General features: G+C 51.1%; 1 protein-coding gene across 7 annotated transcripts in view; it reads left to right on the top strand.

Moving 5' to 3' along the window:
- The window catches only part of vill (villin-like), a 213,885-nt gene that overhangs the window by 169,496 nt on the left and 21,936 nt on the right, over positions 1 to 22,453 (top strand). For all 7 annotated transcript variants that reach the window (XM_070881777.1, XM_070881774.1, XM_070881773.1 and 4 more), the window contains 6 exons: positions 2,057 to 2,155; positions 5,225 to 5,378; positions 9,768 to 9,868; positions 16,620 to 16,757; positions 19,733 to 19,891; positions 21,165 to 21,344. In XM_070881777.1, coding sequence (XP_070737878.1) covers positions 2,057 to 2,155; positions 5,225 to 5,378; positions 9,768 to 9,868; positions 16,620 to 16,757; positions 19,733 to 19,891; positions 21,165 to 21,344 — 831 coding nt within the window. The remainder of the gene's footprint in view (positions 1 to 2,056; positions 2,156 to 5,224; positions 5,379 to 9,767; positions 9,869 to 16,619; positions 16,758 to 19,732; positions 19,892 to 21,164; positions 21,345 to 22,453) is intronic.

The following is a 22,453-nucleotide window of genomic DNA, read 5'->3' as shown; positions in this document are numbered from 1 at the left end:
CACCGGGTGACCATTCCCGATCCCGGACAGTGGGTGACCATTCCTGATCCCGGACACCGGGTGACCATTCCCGATCCCGGACACCAGGTGACCATTCCCGATCCCAGACACCGGGTGACCGTTCCCGATCCCGGACGCTGGTTGACCATTCCCGATCCCGGACACCGGTGACCATTCCCGATCCCGGGCAGTGGGTGACCATTCCTGATCCTGGACACTGGGTGCCCATTCCTGATCCTGGATACTGGGTGACCATTCCCGATCCTGGACACCAGGTGACCATTCCCGATCACAGACACCAGGTGACAATTCCCGATCCCAGACACTGGGTGACCATTCCTGATCATGGATACTGGGTGACCATTCCCGATCCCAGACACCAGGTGACCATTCCCGATCCCAGACACTGGGTGACCGTTCCCAATCCCGGACACCAGGTGACCATTCCCGATCCCAGACACCAGGTGACCATTCCCGATCCCAGACACTGGGTGACCATTCCCGATCCCAGACACCAGGTGACCATTCCCGATCCCAGACACCGGGTGACCATTCCCGATCCCAGACACCGGGTGACCGTTCCCAATCCCGGAGACCGGTTGACAATTCCTGATCCCGGACACTGGGTGATCATTCCCGATCCCAGACATTGGGTGACCATTCCCGATCACGGACACCAGGTGACCATTTCCGATCCCGGACACCGGGTGACCGTTCCCAATCCCGGCCACTTGGTGAGCGTTCCCTATCCCGAAGACTGGGTGACCATTCCTGATCCCGGACACCGGGTGACCGTTCCCGATCCCTGGAAAGTGGGTGACCGTTCCCGATCCCGGACACCGTGTGACCATTCCCGATCACAGATACCGGGTGACCATTCCCAATCCCAGACATTGGGTGACCATTCCTGATCCCAGACACCAGGTGACCATTCCCGATCCCAGACACCAGGTGACCATTCCCGATCCCGGACACCGGGTGACCATTCCCGATCCAGGACACAGGGTGACCATTCCTGATCCTGGACACCGGGTGCCCATTCCTGATCCAGGACACTGGGTGACCATTCCCGATCCCGGACACCGGGTGACCATTCCCGATCACAGACACCTGGTGACCATTCCCGATCCCGGACACCGGGTGACCGTTCCCGATCCCAGACACCGGGTGACCGTTCCCGATCCCGGAGACCGGGTGACCATTCCCGATCCCGGACACCAGGTGATCGTTACCGATCCCGGACACCGGGTGACCGTTCCCGATCCCCGGACAGTCGGTGACCATTCCTGATCCCGGACACCACGTGACCATTTCCGATCCCGGACACCAGGTGACCGTTCCCGGACACTGGGTGACCATTCCCGATCCCAAACAAGGCTGAGAATTTTGAAATCGAGGTGTTGCAATTGAAGGATATGTTGATGGGGTGAGATGAAGAGGGGTGGGAGGAGGCTCGTGTGGAGCATAAACACCGGCACAGACATGCTGGGCCGAACGGCCTGTTTCTGTGCTGTACATTCCATGGAAGTTATGTTCTTGACATCAATGCATTTTCTACTGACAATGTTCTGCTATTTAAACCTGTAAAAATGTTGATGTTATCAAAGCCTACAGATCCTTATTGTTGACATTTTTATCTCATTCAGCTATGACAACTGTATTTAATTTTTGCCCTGATGGTACAGCTGATGGAATACTGACGTAGAGTGCATTTCAGGTCCCACTCACATCGTAACTCATTCTTTTCAATCGACCGTCTGTAAGGGCAATGGGTCTCTGTGTTCACACAGACACAAACCAGTAAAACACAAATTGGGAATGCTGAAACCGAGTGTAAAAGCGAGAGATTTAAACAACTCCGTCACCTTGAAGCAGAGGCGTGTGTCTCATCACTGGTTTTACAGAGGCTGTTATTTCAGCTGTGCGTTTGTTCCCAGAGTGCTGAGGTGTTTCGGGAGGAGCGGTGTTTCGGAACCGTTTGTTGGGGTTTCGCTGGGTTGGGCCTGGTGTGATTTCCTTATGGTGCCCTTCCAACTGCTCTGTCTTCTTCCTGCAGGACTGCTACATTCTGGATCAAGGCGGGGCCACCATCTTTGTTTGGAAAGGGAAGGAGGCAAATAAAGAAGAGAAACGGTCAGGGATGAACAGGGCCTTGGTGAGTAGGGGCATCAGTTAAACTGAAACACGTAGGGGGCTGAAAATGGACTTAGCTTGGGATGCAAAACAAGTGGAAATGAATATCAGGCGGGGCGTATATTGGGCGGTGTGTAGAACGGCCGGGGTGTATATTGGGCGGGGTGTATAATGGGCGGGGTGTATAATGGGCAGGGTGTATAACAGGCAGGGTGTAGAACGGCTGGGGTGTATAAACGGGCAGGGCGTATAACGGATGGTGTGTATAACGGGCGGGGTGTATAACAGGTGGGGTGTATATTGGGCGGGGTGTATGACGGGCAGGGTGTATGACGGGCGGGGTGTATAACATGCGGGGTGTATGACGGGCAGGGTGTATAACGGGCGGGGTGTATAATGGGCGGGGTGTATATTGTGCAGGGCGTAAAAACGGGTGGGGTGTATAACGGGCGGGGTGTATAACGGGTGGGGTGTAGAATGGGTGGGATGTATAATGGGCAGGGTGTATAACGGGCGGGGTGTATAACGGGCGGGGTGCATAACGGGCAGGGTGTATAACGGGCGAGGTGTATTACGGGCAGGGTGTAGAACGGGCAGGGTGTACGGACAGGGTGTAGAACGGGCGGGGAGTATAACGGGTAGAGTGTATAACAGGCGGGGTGTATAGCGGGCAGGGTGTACGAACAGGATGTAGAACGGGCGGGGAGTATAACGGGTGGGCTGTAGAATGGGCAGGGTGTAGAACGGGCAGGGTGTAGAACGGGCGGGATGTATAACGGGCGGGATGTATAACGGGCAGGGTGTATAACAGGCAGGGTGTATGACGGGCAGGGTGTATGACGGGCAGGGTGTATGACGGGCGGGGTGTATGACGGGCAGGGTGTATAACGGGCGGGGTGTATAATGGGCGGGGTGTATATTGGGCGGGGCGTAAAAACGGGTGGGGTGTATAACGGGTGGGGTGTATAACGGGTGGGGTGTAGAATGGGTGGGATGTATAATGGGCAGGGTGTATAACGGGCGGGGTGTATAACGGGCGGGGTGTATAACGGGCAGGGTGTATAACGGGCGGGGTGTATAACGGGCAGGGTGTATAACGGGCGAGGTGTATTACAGGCAGGGTGTAGAACGGGCAGGGTGTACGGACAGGGTGTAGAACGAGCGGGGAGTATAACGGGAAGGGTGTATAACGGGCGGGGTGTATAACGGGCAGGGTGTACGGACAGGATGTAGAACGGGCGGGGAATATAACGGGTGGGCTGTAGAACGGGCAGGGTGTAGAACGGGCAGGGTGTAGAACGGGCGGGATGTATAACGGGCGGGATGTATAACGGGCAGGGAGTATAACGGGCAGGGAGTATAACGGGCGGGGTGTATAATGGGCGGGGTGTAGAACGGGTAGAGTATATAACGGGCGGGGTGTATAACGGGCAGGGTGTATAACGGGCAGGGTGTATAACGGGCGGGGTGTATAATGGGCGGGGTGTATAACGGGCGGGGTGTATAACGGGCAAGGTGTAGAACGGGCGGGGTGTATAACGGGCAGGGTGTATAATGGGCAGGGTGTAGAACGGGCGGGGTGTATAACGGGCGGGGTGTAGAACGGGAAGGGTGTATAACGGGTGGGGTGCATAATGGGCAGGGTGTAGAACGGGCGGGGTGTAGAACGGGCAGGGTGTAGAACGGGCAGGGTGTAGAACGGGCAGGGTGCATAATGGGCAGGGTGTAGAACGGGCAGGGTGTATAACGGGCAGGGTGTAGAACGGGCGGGGTGTATTACGGGCGAGGTGTAGAACGGGTTGTGTGTATAACGGGTTGGGTGTATAACGGGCGGGGTGTATAACGGGCAGGGTGTAGAACGGGCGGGGTGTATAACGGGCAGGGTGTATAATGGGCAGGGTGTAGAACGGGCGGGGTGTATTACGGGCGAGGTGTAGAACGGGTTGTGTGTATAACGGGTTGGGTGTATAACGGGCGGGGTGTATAACGGGCAGGGTGTAGAACGGGCGGGGTGTAGAACGGGAAGGGTGTATAATGGGCAGGGTGTAGAACGGGCAGGGTGTATAACGGGTTGGGTGTACAACGGGCGGGGTGTATAATGGGCAGGGTGTAGAACGGGCGGGGTGTAGAACGGGTTGGGTGTATAACGGGCGGGGTGTAGAACGGGCAGGGCAGGGTGTATAACGGGCGAGGTGTAGAACGGGCGAGGTGTAGAACGGGCAGGGTGTATAATGGGTTGGGTGTATAACGGGCGGGGTGTATAACGGGCGAGGTGTAGAACGGGCAGGGTGTATAACGGGCGAGGTGTAGAACAGGTTGGGTGTATAACGGGCGAGGTGTAGAACGGGCAGGGTGTATAACGGGCGGGGTGTAGAACGGGCAGGGTGTATAATGGGTTGGGTGTATAACGGGCAGGGTGTAGAACGGGCAGGGTGTATAACGGGCAGGGTGTATAATGGGCGGGGTGTAGAACGGGCAGGGTGTATAACGGGCAGGGTGTATAACGGGCGAGGTGTAGAACGGGCAGGGTGTATAACGGGCGGGGTGTAGAACAGGCAGGGTGTATAACGGGCGGGGTGTAGAACGGGCAGGGTGTATAACGGGCGGGGTGTATAACGGGCGAGGTGTAGAACGGGTTGGGTGTATAACGGGCGAGATGTAGAACGGGTTGGGTGTATAACGGGCGAGATGTATAACGGGCGAGATGTAGAACGGGTTGGGTGTATAACGGGCGAGGTGTAGAACGGGTTGGGTGTATAACGGGCGGGGTGTAGAACGGGCAGGGTGTATAACGGGCGGGGTGTAGAACGGGCAGGGCAGGGTGTATAACGGGCAGGGTGTAGAACGGGCGGGGTGTAGAACGGGCGAGGTGTAGAACGGGCAGGGTGTATAACGGGCGGGGTGTAGAACGGGCAGGGTGTATAACGGGCGGGGTGTATAACGGGCGAGGTGTAGAACGGGCGAGGTGTAGAACGGGTTGGGTGTATAACGGGCGGAACCGATGCGGTCGGAATGTATCGATGGTGTGACCTGTGCCGGTGAACCCCATCCTTTAGTCCAGTGCCTCATTCCCTTTCTTACCTCCTTCTAGGGTTTCATAAACGCCAAGAACTACCCGCCCAGCACGAACGTGGTGCTACTGAATGATGGTGCCGAGGCGGCCATGTTCAAACAACTCTTTAAGAAGTGGAGGGTCGAGGGGCAGACCATGGGCATGGGCAAGAAACATACGGTGGGCAAGATCGGTAAGTGCCCTGCTCGACTTGACTGCCACGTCACAGGGACTTTCTGAGCCCGCACTTCCCTCTGCCTCTCAGGCCTCCACCTCTCCTCCCCACTCCTCTCCTGTTCATAGAATCATAGACTAGTACAGCAGAGCAGGAGGCCATTCGGCCCATCGAGTCTGCACCGGCTCTTTCGAAAAGCAATCCAGTTAGTCCCACTCCCCGCTCTTTCCCCATAGCCCTGTAATTTTCCCTGGCCAATATTTATCCCTTTATCAACATAACAAAAAAGCATTATCTGATCATTATCACATTGCTGTTTGTGGGAGCTTGCAGTGCGCAAATTGGTTGCCGGTTGCCTACATTACAACAGTGACTACACTCCAAAAGTACTTCAGTGGCTGTAAAGCACTTTGTGACGTCCGATGGTCGTGAAAGGCGCTATATAAATCCAAGTCTTTCTTCTTCTTTCTTTCTTATTAATCCATCCCTTTTGCAGGCTGCTATTGAATCATATCCAGCACCCCACCAGGCAGCGCATTCCAAATCCGAATCACTCGCTGCGTAAAAATGTTTTTTCTCAAGTCACCTTTGGTTCTTTTGCCAATCAGGAAGGATAGACAGAAAGGAAAAGGAGGCGGGGTGGCATTGCTGGTTAAAGAGGAAATTAACGCAATAGTAAGAAAGGACATTAGCTTGGATGATGTGGAATCGGTATGGGTAGAGCTGCGGAACACCAAAGGGCAGAAAGCGCGATTGGGAGTTGTGTACAGATCACCAAACAGTAGTAGTGAGGTTGGGGACAGCATCAAACAAGAAATTAGGGATGTGTGCAATAAAGGTACAGCAGTTATCATGGGCGACTTTAATTGGGCTAATCAAACTGGTAGCAATACGATAGAGGAGGATTTCCTGGAGTGTATTAGGGATGGTTTTCTAGACCAATATGTCGAGGAACCAGCTGGAGAGCTGGCCATCCTAGACTGGGTGATGTGTAACGAGAAAGGACTAATTAGCAATATTGTTGTGCGAGGCCCCTTGGGGAAGAGTGACCAGAATATGGTAGAATTCTTCATTAAGATGGAAAATGACACAGTTAATTCAGAGACTAGGGTCCTGAACTTAAGGAAATGTAATTTCGATGGTATGAGATGTGAATTGGCTAGAATAGACTGGCAAATGATACTTAAAGGGTTGACGGTGGATAGGCAATGGCAAACATTTAAAGATCATATGGATGAACTTCAACAATTGTACATCCCTGTCTGGAGTAAAAATAAAACGGGAAAGGTGGCTCAACCGTGGCTAACAAGGGAAATTAAGGATAATGTTAAATCCAAGGAAGAGGCATATAAATTGGCCAGAAAAAGCAACAAATCTGAGGACTGGGAGAAATTTAGAATTCAGCAGAGGAGGACAAAGGGTTTAATTAGGAGGAGAAAAATAGAGTATAAGAGGAAGCTTGATGGGAACATAAAAACTGACTGCAAAAGCTTCTATAGATATGTGAAGAGAAAAGATTAGTGAAGACAAACGTAGGTCCCTTGCAGTCAGATTCAGGTGAATTTATAATGGGGAACAAAGAAATGGCGGACCAGTTGAACAAATACTTTAGTTCTGTCTTCACAAAGGAAGACACAAATAACCTTCCAGAAATACTAGAGGACCGAGGGTCTAGTGAGAAGAAGGAACTGAAGGAAATCCTTATTAGGCGGGAAATTGTGTTAGGGAAATTGATGGGATTGAAGGCCGATAAATCCCCGGGGCCTGATAGTCTGCATCCCAGAGTACTTAAGGAAGTGGCCCGAGAAATAGTGGATGCATTGGTGATCATTTTCCAACAGTCTATCGACTCTGGATCAGTTCCTATGGACTGGAGGGTAGCTAATGTAAGACCACTTTTTAAAAAAGGAGGGAGAGAGAAAACGGGGAATAATAGACCGTGTTAGCCTGACATCAGTAGTGGAGAAAATGTTGGAATCAATTTTTAAAGATGAAATAGCAACGCATTTGGAAAACAGTGACAGGATCGGTCCAAGTCAGCATGGATTTATGAAAGGGAAATCATGCTTGACAAATCTTCTAGACTTTTTTAAGGATGTAACTAGTAGAGTGGACATGGGAGAACCAGTGGATGTGGTGTATTTGGACTTTCAAAAGGCTTTTGACAAGGTCCCACACAAGAGATTGGTGTGCAAAGTTAAAGCACATGGTATTGGGGATAATGTACTGACATGGATAGAGAACTTGTTGGCAGACAGGAAGCAGAGAGTCGGGATTAACGGGTCCTTTTCAGAATGGCAGGCAGTGACTAGTGGGATGCCGCAGGGCTCAGTGCTGGGACCCTACCTATTTACAATATACATTAATGATTTAGATGAAGGAATTGAGTGTAATATATCTCCAAGTTTGCGGATGACACTAAGCTGGGTGGCGGTGTGAGCTATGAGGAGGATGCTAAGTGGCTGCAGGGTGATATGGACAGGTTAGGTGAGTGGGCAAGTGCATGGCAGATGCAGTATAATGTGGATAAATGTGAGGTTATCCACTTTGGTGGCAAAAACACAAAGGCAGAATATTATCTGAATGGCAGCAGATTAGGAAAAGGGGAGGTGCAACGAGACCTGGGTGCCATGGTACATCAGTCATTGAAAGTTGGCATGCAGGTACAGCAGGCGGTGAAGAAGGCAAATGGTATGTTGGCCTTCATAGCTCGGGGATTTGAGTATAGGAGCAGGGAAGTCTTACTGCAGTTGTACTGGGCCTTGGTGAGGCCTCACCTGGAATATTCTGTTCAGTTTTGGTCTCCAAATCTGAGGAAGGACGTTCTTGCTATTGAGGGAGTGCAGCGAAGGTTCACCAGACTAATTCCCGGGATGGCAGGACTGACATATGAGTAGAGACTGGATTGACTGGGCCTGTATTCACTGGAGTTTAGAAGGATGAGAGGGGATCTCATAGAAACATATAAAATTCTGATGGGACTGGACAGGTTAGATGCAGGAAGAATGTTCCCGATGTTGGGGAAGTCCAGAACCAGGGGTCACAGTCTAAGGATAAGGGGTAAGCCATTTAGGACCGAGATGAGGAGAAACTTCTTCACTCAGAGAGTTGTTAACCTGTGGAATTCTCTACCGCAGAGAGTTGTTGATGCCAGTTCATTGGATATATTCAAGTGGGAGTTAGATATGGCCCTTACGGCTAAAGGGATCAAGGGGTATGGAGAGAAAGCAGGAAAGATGAATGATCAGCCATGATCTTATTGAATGGTGGTGCAGGCTCGAAGGGCCGGATGGCCTACTCCTGCACCTATTTTCTATGTTTCTGCGTTGCAGATTAAATCCCACTGCCCCTTGCCCCCCCATCCCTGTTTCTAACAATTCTGGGTGTAAGGGCAGCGATTCCTGAACATATTCTCCACAAGGTGTGGGGGAAAGGCAACGTTGGCTCGGAGTTCCCTTGGAGCTGCCTATGTTAATTCCAGCCTCGACTATTCCGGCTCTCTCCTGCCCGGCCTCCCACCTCCCACCCTTCGTAAACTTGAGCTCATCCCCAAACTTTGCCATCGGTACCCCAACTCGCACCAAGTCCCGTAACCCCTCCCCCCTGGGCTCGCTGACCTACATTGGCTGCCGGTCTGGCGATGCCTTGATTTTAAAATTCTCATCCTGGTGTTCAAATCTATGTCTGAGCCAAATGCAGGTCTTTCTTTTATTTTTTTCTTTCATACAATCATGGAATCATCATCTTCATCATAGGCGGTCCCTCGAACGAGGATGACTTGCCAAAAGGGATGAGTTCACAGATGTTTCAATGAAGGACCCGATATTCCAGTCCTGAACGCCCATTGAAGGGGTGGAAGATGCCTGTGTGTGGATTTTTTTAACGTGCGGTGGCCGTTGCACACCAGTCACCACACTAAGGTGGGATCATATGGCACTGCAAGAGGCCATTCGGCCCATCGTGCCTGTGCTGGCTCTTTGACAGAGCTGTCCAATTAGTCCCACTCCCCTCGCTCTTTCCCCATTAGCCCTGCACATTTTCTCCCCTTCAAGCATTTATCCAATTCCCTTTTAAAAGTTACTATTGAATCTGCTTCCACCGGCCTTTCAGGCTGCGCGTTCCACAGCACAACAACTCGCTGCGTAAAAGAATTCTCCTCTGGTTCTTTTGCCAATTACCGTAAGTGCGTGTCCTCTGGTCACCCGAGTGCGCGCTGCTCAGGGGTGAGCCCGGAGCTGAGGGAGAAAGGGACGAGCCGGTGACGCCGACAGGATTAGGGTGAAGTAGGGTGTGGGGCACAAGCACCAGTGTGGAGCGGTTGGGCCGAATGGCCTGGTTCTGTGCCGCGCAGTCCATGTAGAACGAAATCCCCGCAGGCGTTCATGCTCTGCCCGTTCTCTGTTACAGCCAAGGTGGAACGGACCAAGTTCGATGTGACGGAGCTGTACGCCAGACCGGATCTCGCAGCTCGGCACAGGATGGTGGACGATGCATCTGGGAAAGTTGAGGTGAGTGGCACTGCGCTCACACTAAGTGCTGACTCACCCCCTGGAAGGGGGGACGCGGGGGGAGCTATTCTCAAGTTTACCAGCAGGGCCTCTACAACCTTGTCTAAGTGGTCACTTTTCAAAATCAGAATCTTACAACACAGAAGGGGACCATTCGACCCATCGTGCCTGTGCCTGCTCTTTGAAAGAGCTGTCCCATTAGTCCCACTCCCCCTGCTCTTTCATCGAAACATAGAAACATTAAAAATAGGTGCAGGAGCAGGCCATTCGGCCCTTCTAGCCTGCACCGCCATTCAATGAGTTCATGGCTGAACATGCAACTTCAGTACCCCATTCCTGCTTTCTCACCATACCCCTTGATCCACCGAGTAGTAAGGACTTCATCTAACTCCTTTTTGAATATATTTAGTGAATTGGCCTCAACAACTTTCTGTAGTAGAGAATTCCACAGGTTCACCACTCTCTGGGTGAAGAAATTCCTCCTCATCTCGGTCCTAAATGGCTTACCCCTTATTCTTAGACTGTGTCCCCTGGTTCTGGACTTCCCCAACATTGGGAACATTCTTCCTGCATCTAACCTGTCTAACCCCGTCAGAATTTTAAATGTTTCTATGAGGTCCCCTCTCATTCTTCTGAACTCCAGTGAATACAAGCCCAGTTGATCCAGTCTTTCTTGATAGGTCAGTCCCGCCATCCCGGGAATCAGTCTGGTGAACCTTCGCTGCACTCCCTCAATAGCAAGAATGTCCTTCCTCAGGTTAGGAGACCAAAACTGTACACAATACTCCAGGTGTGGCCTCACCAAGGCCCTGTACAACTGTAGCAACACCTCCCTGCCCCTGTACTCAAATCCCCTCGCTATGAAGGCCAACATGCCATTTGCTTTCTTAACCGCCTGCTGTACCTGCATGCCAACTTTCCCCACAGCCCCGCACATTTCTCCTTTACACGTATACGTCCAACTCCCTTTTGAAAGTTACCATTGAATCTGCTTCCCCTGCCCAGTGCATTCCAGAGGTGACCATGTACACAGGCTGGAATTTCGGTTCTGCTCACTTCGGGGCGGTAATGGTGGCGGGGCGGTAAAGCTTGCGCCCGGCAACAGTTTGCGCCTCAGTCAGCAAAATTGGGCCGCTGGGCCCCGAGTGTGGGGCGGAGCGCTAAGGGAGGCATTGCACATCGCTCTTAGGGCGCTTGGCTGGCTGAGCTTGGGAAAATCCCGAGCTAAACACTCGGCCTGGGAGTGCTATGTGAGAGGCCTGCGGGGGGGAAAAAAAACCTGAAAAAATCCACCAAAAACATTCCCAATAACTAACTCATGCCAGCACAACATAAATCACAAAAAAAATTAAATAAAAAACAATCGTTACTTACCTCATTGCGACCGCTACAGTTCAGACCGCCCGCTTTCACAGGCGGTCCCAGCAGGGGGCGCTCTATGGAGCACTACGGATCGGGTGGCAGCCACAAATCGAGCCAGTGTCGTAACCAGGGACATTGCACACCGGCTCGCGCCGCACCGAAACCAGCCCCGAATGTCCCGGCAGAGCGCTGGCAGCTGGCCGCCCGCCCGGATGAGCTGACCGCCGCCATTGCCGCCCCTCCGGGGCGAAAACAGAGACAGCCACGAGTGGAAAATCCATTTCCATTTAACAATCCCTTCCAGACTCTGAGTGAACAGGGAGGGAGTGCAGGGACCGGCTTCCTGTGGAAGGTATTGACTGGTTTTAGTGGTATAGCTTAATGGCTCGTAGCGATACAACTGTAATTTGGTTTAAGTGGTATAACGCAGGTTTTCATGTGTGTGTGGGTGCGTGTGTGTGTGTGTGTGTCTGTGTCTGTGTGGGTGTGTGTGTGTGTGCGCGTGTGTGTGTGTGTGTGTGTGTGTGTGTGTGTATGTGTGTGTGGGTGTGTGTGTGTGTGTGTGTATGTGTGTGTGTGTGTGCGCGTGTGTGTGGGTGTGTGTGTGTGTGTGTGTGTATGTGTGTGTGTGTGCGTGTGTGTGTGTGTGTGTGTGTATGTGTGTGTGTGTGTGTGTGTGTGCGTGTGTGTCTGTGTGTGTGTGTATGTGTCTGTGCGCGTGTGCCTAAAAAGTGAGTGTTATATCCAGCTATTTGACCATGGAAAGCAGCAACCCCTATCCTGATGCTGCCGTCACTTGGTATGGCCATACTTTTCAACAGGAGCCATCAGATAGCCGTGGGTTACTCTTTCTCCGGGGGTTTAGACACAACCCAAGGCTCAAACTCTGGACTATTCCCAGCCTGCATGGCCTAATCCTGGATCAGGTGGTGCAGCTTCCCACTGAGCCAGTGAGGAAAGCTCCCAATTAGATTTTTTATTGTGGGTGAGTCTCCCTGTCTGGTTCAACCTGTGAAGCTCCGTGAATCTTTCTTGATAATAAAAGCTGTGTATAAATGTAAGTAGAAACATTGAAACAGAGAAAATAGGTGCAGGAGTAGGTCATTCGGCCCTTCGAGCCTGCACCACCATTCAATAAGATCATGGCTGATCATTCACCTCAGTACCCCTGTCCTGCTTTCTCTCCATACCCCTTGATCCCTTAGGCGTAAGGGCCATATCTAACTCCTTCTTGAATATCTCCAATGAACTGGCATCAACAACTCTCTGCGGTAGGGAATTCCACAGGTTAACAACTCTCTGAGAGTTTCTCCTCATCTCGGTCCTAAATGGCTTACCCCTTATCCTTAGACTGTGTCCCTTAGTTCTGGACTTCCTCAACATCGGGAACATTTTTCCTGCATCTAACCTGTACAGTCCCATCAGAATTTTATATGTTTCTATGAGATCCCCTCTCATCCTTCTAAACTCCAGTGAATACAGGCTTAGTCGATCCAGTCTCTCTTCATATGTCAGTCCAGCCATCCCGGGAATCAATCTGGTGAACCTTTGCTGCACTCCCTCAATAGCAAGAACGTCCTTCCTCAGATTAGGAAGAAATAGCGGGACATCTAGATAGGAATAGTGCAATCAAGCAGACGCAACATGGATTCATGAAGGGGAAATCATGTTTAACTAATTTACTGGAATTCTTTGAGGATATAACAAGCATGGTGGATAGAGGTGTACCGATGGATGTGGTGTATTTGGATTTCCAAAAGGCATTCGATAAGGTGCCACACAAAAGGTTACTGCAGAAGATAAAGGTACGCGGAGTCAGAGGAAATGTATTAGCATGGATAGAGAATTGGCTAACTAACAGAAAGCAGAGAGTCGGGATAAATGGGTCCTTTTCAGGTTGGCAATCGGTGGTTAGTGGTGTGCCACAGGGATTGGTGCTGGGATCACAACTGTTTACAATATACATAGATGACCTGGAAGAGGGAACAGAGTGTAGTGTAACAAAATTTGCAGATGACACTAAGATTAGTGGGAAAGCGGATTGTGTAGAGGACACAGAGAGGTTGCAAAGAGATTTAGATAGGTTAAGCGAATGGGCTAAGGTTTGGCAGATGGAATACAATGTCAGAAAGTGTGAGGTCATCCACCTTGGGAAAAAAAACAGTAAAAGAATATTATTTGAATGGGGAGAAATTGCTGAGGTGCAGAGGGACCTGGGGGTCCTTGTGCATCAATCCCAAAAGGTTAGTTTGCAGGTGCAGCAGGTAATCAGGAAGGCGAATGGAATGTTGGCCTTCATTGCGAGAGGGATGGAGTACAAAAGTAGGGAGGTCCTTCTGCAACTGTATAGGGTATTGGTAAGGCTGCACCTGGAGTACTGCGTGCAGTTTTGGTCTTACTTAAGGAAGGATATACTAGCTTTGGAGGGGGTACAGAGACGATTCACTAGGCTGATTCCGGAGATGAGGGGGTTACCTTATGATGATAGACTGAGTAGACTGGGTCTTTACTCGTTGGAGTTCAGAAGGATGAGGGGTGATCTTATAGAAACATTTAAAATCATGAAAGGGATAGACAAGATAGAGGCAGAGAGGTTGTTTCCACTGGTCGAGGAGACTAGAACTAGGGGGCACAGCCTCAAAATACGGGGGAGCCAATTTAAAACTGAGTTGAGAAGGAATTTTTTCTCCCAGAGGGTTGTGAATCTGTGGAATTCTCTGCCCAAGGAAGCAGTTGAGGCTAGCTCATTGAATGTATTCAAATCACAGATAGATAGATTTTTAATAAGGGAATTCAGGGTTACGGGGAGCGGGCGGGTAAGTGGAGCTGAGTCCACGGCCAGCTCAGCCATGAACTTGTTGAATGGCGGAGCAGGCTCGAGGGGCTAGATGGCCTACTCCTGTTCCTAATTTTATGTTCTTATGTTCTTATGGAGGAGACCAAAACTGAACACAATATTCCAGGTGAGGCCTCACCAAGGCCCTGTACAACCGCAGTAAGACCTCCCTATTCCTATACTCAAATCCCCTCGCTATGAAGGCCAACATACCATTTGCCTTCTTCACCGCCTGCTGTACATGCATGCCAACTTTCAATGACTGATGTACCATGACACCCAGGTCTCGTTGCACCTCCCCTTTTCCTAATCTGCCGCCATTCAGATAATATTCTGCCTTCGTGTTTTTGCCCCAAAGTGGATAACCTCACATTTATCCACATTATACTGCATTGCCATGCATTTGCCTATTCACCTAACCTGTCCAAGTCACTCTGCAGCCTCTTAGCATCCTCCTCACAGCTCACACCACCACCCAGTTTAGTGTCATCTGCAAACTTGCAGATATTACACTAAATTCCTTCATCCAAATCATTAATGTATATTGTAAATAGCTGAAGTCCCAGCACTGAGCCCTGCAGCACTCCACTAGTCACTACCTGCCATTCTGAAAAGGACCCGTTTATCCCGACTCTCTGCTTCCTGTCTGCCAATCAGTTCTCTATCCACATCAGTACATTACCCCCAATACCATGTGCTTTGACTTTGCACACCAATCTCTTGTGTGGGACCTTGTCAAAAGCCTTTTGAAAGTCCAAAGATACCACATCCACTGGTTGTCCCTTGTCCACTCTACTCGTTACATCCTCAAAAAATTCCAGAAGATTTGTCAAGCATGATTTCCCTTTCATGAATCCATGCTGACTTGGACCGATCCTGTCACTGCTTTCCAAATGTGCTGTTATTTCATCTTTAATAATTGATTCCATCATTTTCCCCACTACTGATGTCAGGCTAACTATAATTCCCTGTTTTCTCTCTCCCTCCTTTTTTTAAAAGTGGTGTTACATTAGCCACCCTCCAGTCCATAGGAACTGATCCACAGTCAATAGACTGCTGGAAAATGATCACCAATACACTTCCCTAAGTACTCTGGGATGCAGACTACCAGGCCCCGGGGATTTATCGGCCTTCAATTCCATCAATTTCCCTAACACAATTTCCCGCCTAATAAGGATATCCTTCAGTCCCTCCTACTCACTGGACCCTCGGTCTCTTAGTACTTCCGGAAGGTTATTTGTGTCTTCCTTCGTGAAGACAGAACCGAATCATTTGGTCAACTGGTCTTCCATTTCTTTGTTCCCCATTATAAATTCACCTGAATCTGACTGCAAGGGACCTACGATTGTCTTCACTAATCTTTTTCTCTTCACAGATCTATAAAAGCTTTTGCAGTCAGTTTTGATGTTCCCAGCAAACTTCCTCTGATACTCTATTTTCCCCCTCCTAATTAAACCCTTTGTCCTCCTCTGCTGAATTCTAAATTCTCCCAGTCCTCAGGTTTGCTGCTTTCTCTGGCCAATTTATATGCCTCTTTCTTGGATTTAACATTATCCTTAATTTCCCTTGTTAGCCACGGTTGAGCCACCTTCCGCGTTTTATTTTTTACTCCAGACAGGGATGTACAATTGTTGAAGTTCATCCATGTGATTTTTAAATGTTTGCCATTGCCTATCCACCGTCAACCCTTTAAGTATCATTTGCCAGTCTATTCTAATCAATTCACGTCTCATACCATCGAAGCTACCTTTCCTTAAGTTCAGGACCCTAGTCTCTGAATTAACTGTGTTACTCTCCATCTTAATAAAGAATTCTACCATATTATGGTCACTCTTCCCCAAGGGGCCTCGCACAACAATATTGCTAATTAGTCTTTGCCATTACACATCACCCAGACTCGGATAGCAAAGCAAATCAAACGTCAATATCTAAGTTGGATATCCAGGCCAAAGCTTCCGGTGTAACAGCGTGGATATCTTATAGGCTGCCTGCGAATTCCCTCTGAGGGCAGTACTCAATGATGTGCTCCAGGGTCTGGTTAGGAGCTCCACAGTCACGTGATGGGGATACTTTAACCTTCCATCTGTGGACAAGGTGGTAGCATTGACCATGACCTGTTCTGAAGCGGGTGATGGTTGTCCACTGTTAGCGAGGAAGGTTTGATCCTTCAGGTTGCACTGTGGGGTCCTCTAGAAGGAATCCATTCCGTATGTCGCAGTTCTTCCGAGCATTTCGCCACCAGTCATCGAGACTGAGGGGAGATCGCTGAAGGGCTTCGGCGACGGTCCAGAATGGCCTTCTAGATTGGAGACGGGTTGGTGGTAGGTTGTTCAAGTCGGCCTGGATCGGCATGTCTTTGCTGGTGTAATGGCTGTATTCTCTGGAGACCGCGTATTCGTGGTCGTGTGATGTTTGCAAGCACGGGCAGCCAAGGCGTTGGATGATATTGACTGATGCACAGGTTGAATTAAATTGACTCACGCGCTGAATGGGATCAGTTCGGCAGCACGTTAAGTCACAGCGAGTGCTAATGTGTCCCCTTCCTTGGATTAGGTTTGGAGGATCGAGGAGAGAGAGCTTGTCCCGGTCGATCCCAAGACCTACGGCCAGTTCTACGGGGGAGACTGCTACTTGGTGCTGTACACTTACATGAGAAACAACAAGACTGCCTACATTCTCTACATATGGCAGGTGGGGATTACCCATTGATACCGGCATCCACCTCGGGGCCAGAGTTCCCGCTTTGGGCACGATCGGCGATTTGCGCCTGTTTTGAGAAGTGTGTTTATTGTTTGCCTCGAGTTCACGCTGAAATTCAACGGCATGTCGGCGATCGCAGATCACACCATGACCCAACGCAATCGGGCAGTGTCTCCAGACGTAATTCTTTTTAAAAAATGGCTTTATAAATATTCCTTGATATATGTAAGAGTGGTAACTTGGTGCAGTTTGACTCGTGCAGCGGAACGTGGGATTATCACAAGAAATAACCTCAATTTTTAATCACAGTGTCGATCCACTACCTGAGAGTGACCCCAATTTAAATGACTGAAAATTACCTTTAATAAAAACTGTTCAGAACCATTTGCTAGTTTTATTGGGGGTCAGTAGTCAGTTTCATGGTAAATTTAAAAATAAATTGGCCCTGAAATTGTGTCCTCTCCGGGTGCTTTCGATATGCGTGTGCGCCCCACAAGTTCCAGGTTTAGGTGTGCGAAGTTTATGCGCCTGAACCCAGTATTTGCGATCTGTCAATGTCTTTTAACAGATCGCACACATCCCCAGGAGAAGGCCCTCCGCGGATGGAGATTTGGGCTATTGGCCCAAATCTTGCCCAGCGAATGTCCTTCAAACCCTTACCAGTGTAAGAACATAAGAAATAGGAGCAGGAGTAGGCCATTTGATCCCCCGAGCCTGCTCTGCCATTCAATAAGATCATGGCTGATCTGATCTTGGCCTCAACACCACTTCCCTGCCTGCTCCCCATAACCCCTTACTCCTTTACCTTTCAAAAATCTGTCTCTCTCCACCTTAAATATATTCAATGACCCAGCCTCCACAGCTCTCTGGGGCAGTGAATTTCACAGATTCATGGCCCTCTGAGAGAAGAAATTCCTCCTCATCTCAGTTTTAAATGGGCAACCCCTTATTCTGTGACTATGCCCCCTAGTTCTCAATTCCCCCATTAGTGGAAACATCCTCTCTGCATCTACCTCAGAGACTTATACGTTTCGATAAGATCACCTCTCATTCAACTAAACTCCAATGAGTATAGGCCCAACCTGCTCGACCTTTCTTCATAAGACAACCCCTTCATTCCAGGAATTAGCCTCGTGAACCTTCTCTGAGTGTTGATAGATAGAAAATATAAATGTTGTTGCTTATTTTTATATTAAAAAACCTGTATAAGAAGGTAAGTTTATTTTTAACACTATTAAAACATTAAATTTCATTCAATTTCTATTATTTTTTTTAAAAAATGAAAGTTTTTATTTATGTGTGTGTTTTATTTGATTATAGGGGGATTCTCATTGATAGTAGTTGGAGCTCAGAGCTCCCATTACTATCAATGAGAATACTACATTGTGATTGGTGGTCCAGGCCCATGTGATCCCGGGATGCACTTACGCTGCTGGAATACATGGGCCTCTGCTCTGGGCAGTGCATCTAGACCTCGGAGAGTAAGTGTTCCTTCCTCCGGGACCACCAGGTACTTTCGTTACAAAACTTTCAGTCGGACACGTCCGCCCAGGGGAAGCCTCCAACTGCAATTTTTGGCCCAATATTATATTCAAAAGCTTTTAAAACATTCCTATTAGTATCCTTGCGCCCCCCCAAAAAAACAGCTTAACTGTTACACCTTAATATTTAATTCTCAGTAACAAAAAATGGCCTCACTGCATCCCTTTCCCAGCTCTTTTATTATTGCTGTCCTTTGTGAAAGAAAGAACTTGCATTTATATAGCGCCTTTCACACGGCAGCCAATATGTGTACAGCAAGGTCCCACAAACAGCAGTGTGATAATCTGTTTCTAGTTACGTTGGTTGGGGAGAATGCCCCTGCTCTTCTTCGAAATAAGGCTGGTGGCACTTTTTACGTCCACCTGAGAGAGCAGACGGGGCCTCGGTTTAACATGTCATCCAAAAGGCGGCACCTCCAACAGTGCGCCGTTCCCTCAGCACTGCACTGGGAGTGTCAGCCTGGTTTATGTGCTCAGGTCCCGAGCGGGAGGCGAACCCACGATTGGACTGGTCACCTCCTTGTGATGTACAACATTCCATGGCTGAGGTGGCGGGCGGATGAACCCCAGCTTAGTCTGGAGTTGTCACTTTGGCGGATGGGGGTGGGTAACAGCGCACCATGTCGCCCTCCCGCTGGTGCGCTGGGCTATTGGACTGCCATCAATTGACGGTTCCCCACCCAATTCATCCCCTGTTGAAGGCGCTGGCACTCCCCGGTTCCCTCCCTCCACGCCTGTCCCGAGTCGCAGGTGTCCCAGTGCGCGTAGACGTCTGGGGCCGAGAGGGCTGAGTAATTTTCACTTTCACTGCCATGGGTGGTGATCAGGCGGAGACTGTAGTTTGCACATTGTAAAGACCGCCCGGCCCTCGTGGCTGTTGCAAGGGATGGAAGCTTGGGCAGGGGAGAGGGTTGGTGCACTAGATGCTCACCCAGATTACTGCCCAGCTCCTCAAGATAAAATTCACTCCCCGTTGACTGCTGGTAAGTTATTGAACCACAGTAAGTGAGGCAGGTGAGCCCAGCCTGTGCTCCCCGATATCCACATCTCATTCTGGTACATTGCCTCCACACCCTCTCCAAGGTCTTGTTATCTGTAATGTATTTGCTTCAGGGGTTCGTTGCTTAAGAATTCATAGCAATTCATTGTTATTAAGAACTAGTTGGTTCATTAGCAAAGGTTTAACAATCACACGACACATTACCAGTTCATCCACTAGGCTCACAACTGCATACCTCATCGTGGATCCCCCGAACCTAACTGGCTGGGGTTTTATTGAGTGAACATCACGTGACTGGCTAAGCCACTCCCAACTCAATAGCTCTACCAACCTGTGAGCATGCTCACTGGTGCATACATTACAGCCTCCTTCCTGAGGTGATGGACTATGGGCTAGAGTAATGCTGTTTGTCTTTGGCTATTCAGGGATTGCACGCTTCCCGGGACGAGGTCGCTGCTTCCGCCTTTCAAGCTGTCAACCTCGATGACAAGTACAATGGTGAGCCGGTTCAGGTGCGGGTGACAATGACCAAGGAGCCGCGACACTTCCTGGCCATCTTCAAGGGCAAACTCGTAGTTTACGAGGTGAGCCTTTTCAGCCCTTTGGGAATGGGGGGGGGGGAGGGGGTGGGGAGGCGGGGGGAAGGGGTGGGGAGGTAGGGGTGGGCGAGGTGGAGAAGCGGGGCAGGGGAGGGGAAGCGGGGGTGAAGGGTGGGGGGTGGGAAGGTGGCAGGCAGGGTGGGGAGGTGGGGTGGGGAGGGGGAGGTGGGGGTGAGGAGTGGGGGAAGGGTGGGGAGGCAGGGTTGGGGAGACGGGGTGGGGAGGCGGGGGTGAGGAGGGGGAAGTGGTGGGGGAGGGGTGGGGAGGCAGGGTGGGGAGGTGTGGTGGGGAGGTGGGGGAAGGGTGGGGAGGCAGGGTTGGGGAGACGGGGTGGGGAGGCGTGGGTGAGGAGGGGGAGATGGGGTGGGGAGGTAGGGGTGGGCGAGGTGGAGAAGCGGGGCAGGGGAGGGGAAGCGGGGGTGAAGGGTGGGGGGTGGGAAGGTGGGAGGCAGGGTGGGGAGGTGGGGTGGGGAGGGGGAGGTGGGGGTGAGGAGTGGGGGAAGGGTGGGGAGGCAGGGTTGGGGAGACGGGGTGGGGAGGTGGGGGTGAGGAGGGGGAGCTGGTGGGGGAGGGGTGGGGAGGCAGGGTGGGGAGGTGTGGTGGGGAGGTGGGGAAGGGTGGGGAGGCAGGGTGGGGAGGTGGGGTGGGGAGGTGGGGGAAGGGTGGGGAGGCAGGGTTGGGGAGACGGGATGGGGAGGCGGGGGTGAGGAGGGGGAGGTGGGGGAGGGGTGGGGAGGCAGGGTTGGGGAGACGGGATGGGGAGGCGGGGGTGAGGAGGGGGAGATGGGGTGGGGAGGTGGGGGAGGGGTGGGGAGGCAGGGTTAGGGAGACGGGGTGGGGATGCGGGGGTGAGGAGGGGGAGGCGGTGTGGGGAGGTGGGGAGGTGGGGGAGGGGTGGGGAGGCAGGGTGGGGAGGTAGGGTGGGGAGGCAGGGTTGGGGAGACGGGGTGGGGTGGCGGGGGTGAGGAGGGGGAGATGGGGTGGGGGAGGGGTGGCGAGGCAGGGTTGGGGAGACGGGATGGGGAGGCGGGGGTGAGGAGGGGGAGATGGGGTGGGGAGGTGGGGGAGGGGTGGGGAGGCAGGGTTAGGGAGACGGGGTGGGGTGGCGGGGGTGAGGAGGGGGAGATGGGGTGGGGGAGGGGTGGCGAGGCAGGGTTGGGGAGGGGGGAAGGAAGGCGCGGGTGGGCCCAACATGCTACTCAAACTCAAAGTTACCAGCACTAATTGCCGTTTTCTTTTCCTTTTCCGATGGCGGCAGGGGGGAACGGGACGTGGCGGGAAGAAGATGGACGATTTGCCTGCCAGACTCTTCCAGGTCCGCGGCACCAATGAACTGAACACCAAAGCCACCGAGCTGCCCGCCCGTGCCTCCCACCTCAACTCCAACGACGTCTATGTCCTGGTGGCGAATCAGACGACCTACCTGTGGTGTGGGAAGGTAAGCAAACCGTGAGGGAGTGGACGGGGGAGTTGTGTGGGGATCACTTAGATGCGGAGTTAAGGTGCATTCAAGGGTTTGGATAGGAAGGGGATCAAGTGATATGGGGCTCGGGCAGGGAAGTGGAGTTGAGATAGAGGAGCGGGCATGATCTCATTGAATGGCGGAGCAGGCCCAAGGGGCCAAATGGCCTACTCCTGCTCCTAATTCTAATGTTCTTCTCCTCAGTGTAGGCAGATGAGAACAGGCTGCGTACCTGTTAGGGAATGGATGTTCTGACTTAGGGCGGTGGAAGCAGATTCAGTAATAGTCTTCAAAAGGGAATTGGATAAATACTTGAAGAACAAAATTGCAGGGATACGGGGAAAGAGCGGGCAGTGGGACTAACTGGATTGCTCTTCGAAGGAGCCGGCACAGACTCGATGGGCCGAATGGCCTCCTTCTGTGCTGTACTGTGCTTCTATTCTAAGTTATTCCACAAGCTAATAGGGTTCAACAGCATTTGGTGGCGTTCATAGGAATTAAGCATTCAATGATAACTATTATTATTCATAATTGAACATATACTTGAGACACTTACGTTACAATGTGGCAGAGAATGCACCACCTTCTTTCGTATGGTAGTAGCAGAGCAAATCAAAGGTCAATATCTAAGTCGGATATCCAGGCCAAAGCTTCCAGTGTAACAGCGTGGATATCTTGCGAAGTCCCTCTGAGGGCAGTGCTCGATGATGTGCTCCAGGGTCTGATTAGGAGCTCCACAGTCACATCCCTTACCACATTTAAAAGATGGTTGGATGGTCACTTGAAGTGCCGTAACCTGCAGGGTTATGGACCTAGAGCTGGTAAGTGGGATTAGACTGGATAACCTCTTGTTGGCTGGCGCAGATGCAATGGTAAGTACTGCAGGGAATAGAATACGGCCAGGGTGATCTAGACTAGTTTCGATCGCCTGGATGGGTCGGAGAGGAATTTTCCCAGATTTTTTCTTCCCAAAATTGGCCTGGGTTTTTATCTGGTTTTTGCCTCTCCCGGAGATCACATGGCTCCGGCTGGGGTGGAGTATAAAATGTTGCGGTGCAAGGGGTGTCGCAGTTGTGTGGGGCGGA

This window comes from Pristiophorus japonicus, chromosome 5 (assembly GCF_044704955.1).
Source record: "Pristiophorus japonicus isolate sPriJap1 chromosome 5, sPriJap1.hap1, whole genome shotgun sequence".
NCBI lineage: Eukaryota > Metazoa > Chordata > Chondrichthyes > Pristiophoridae > Pristiophorus > Pristiophorus japonicus.
This window is presented reverse-complemented; position numbering and strand designations above follow the sequence as displayed.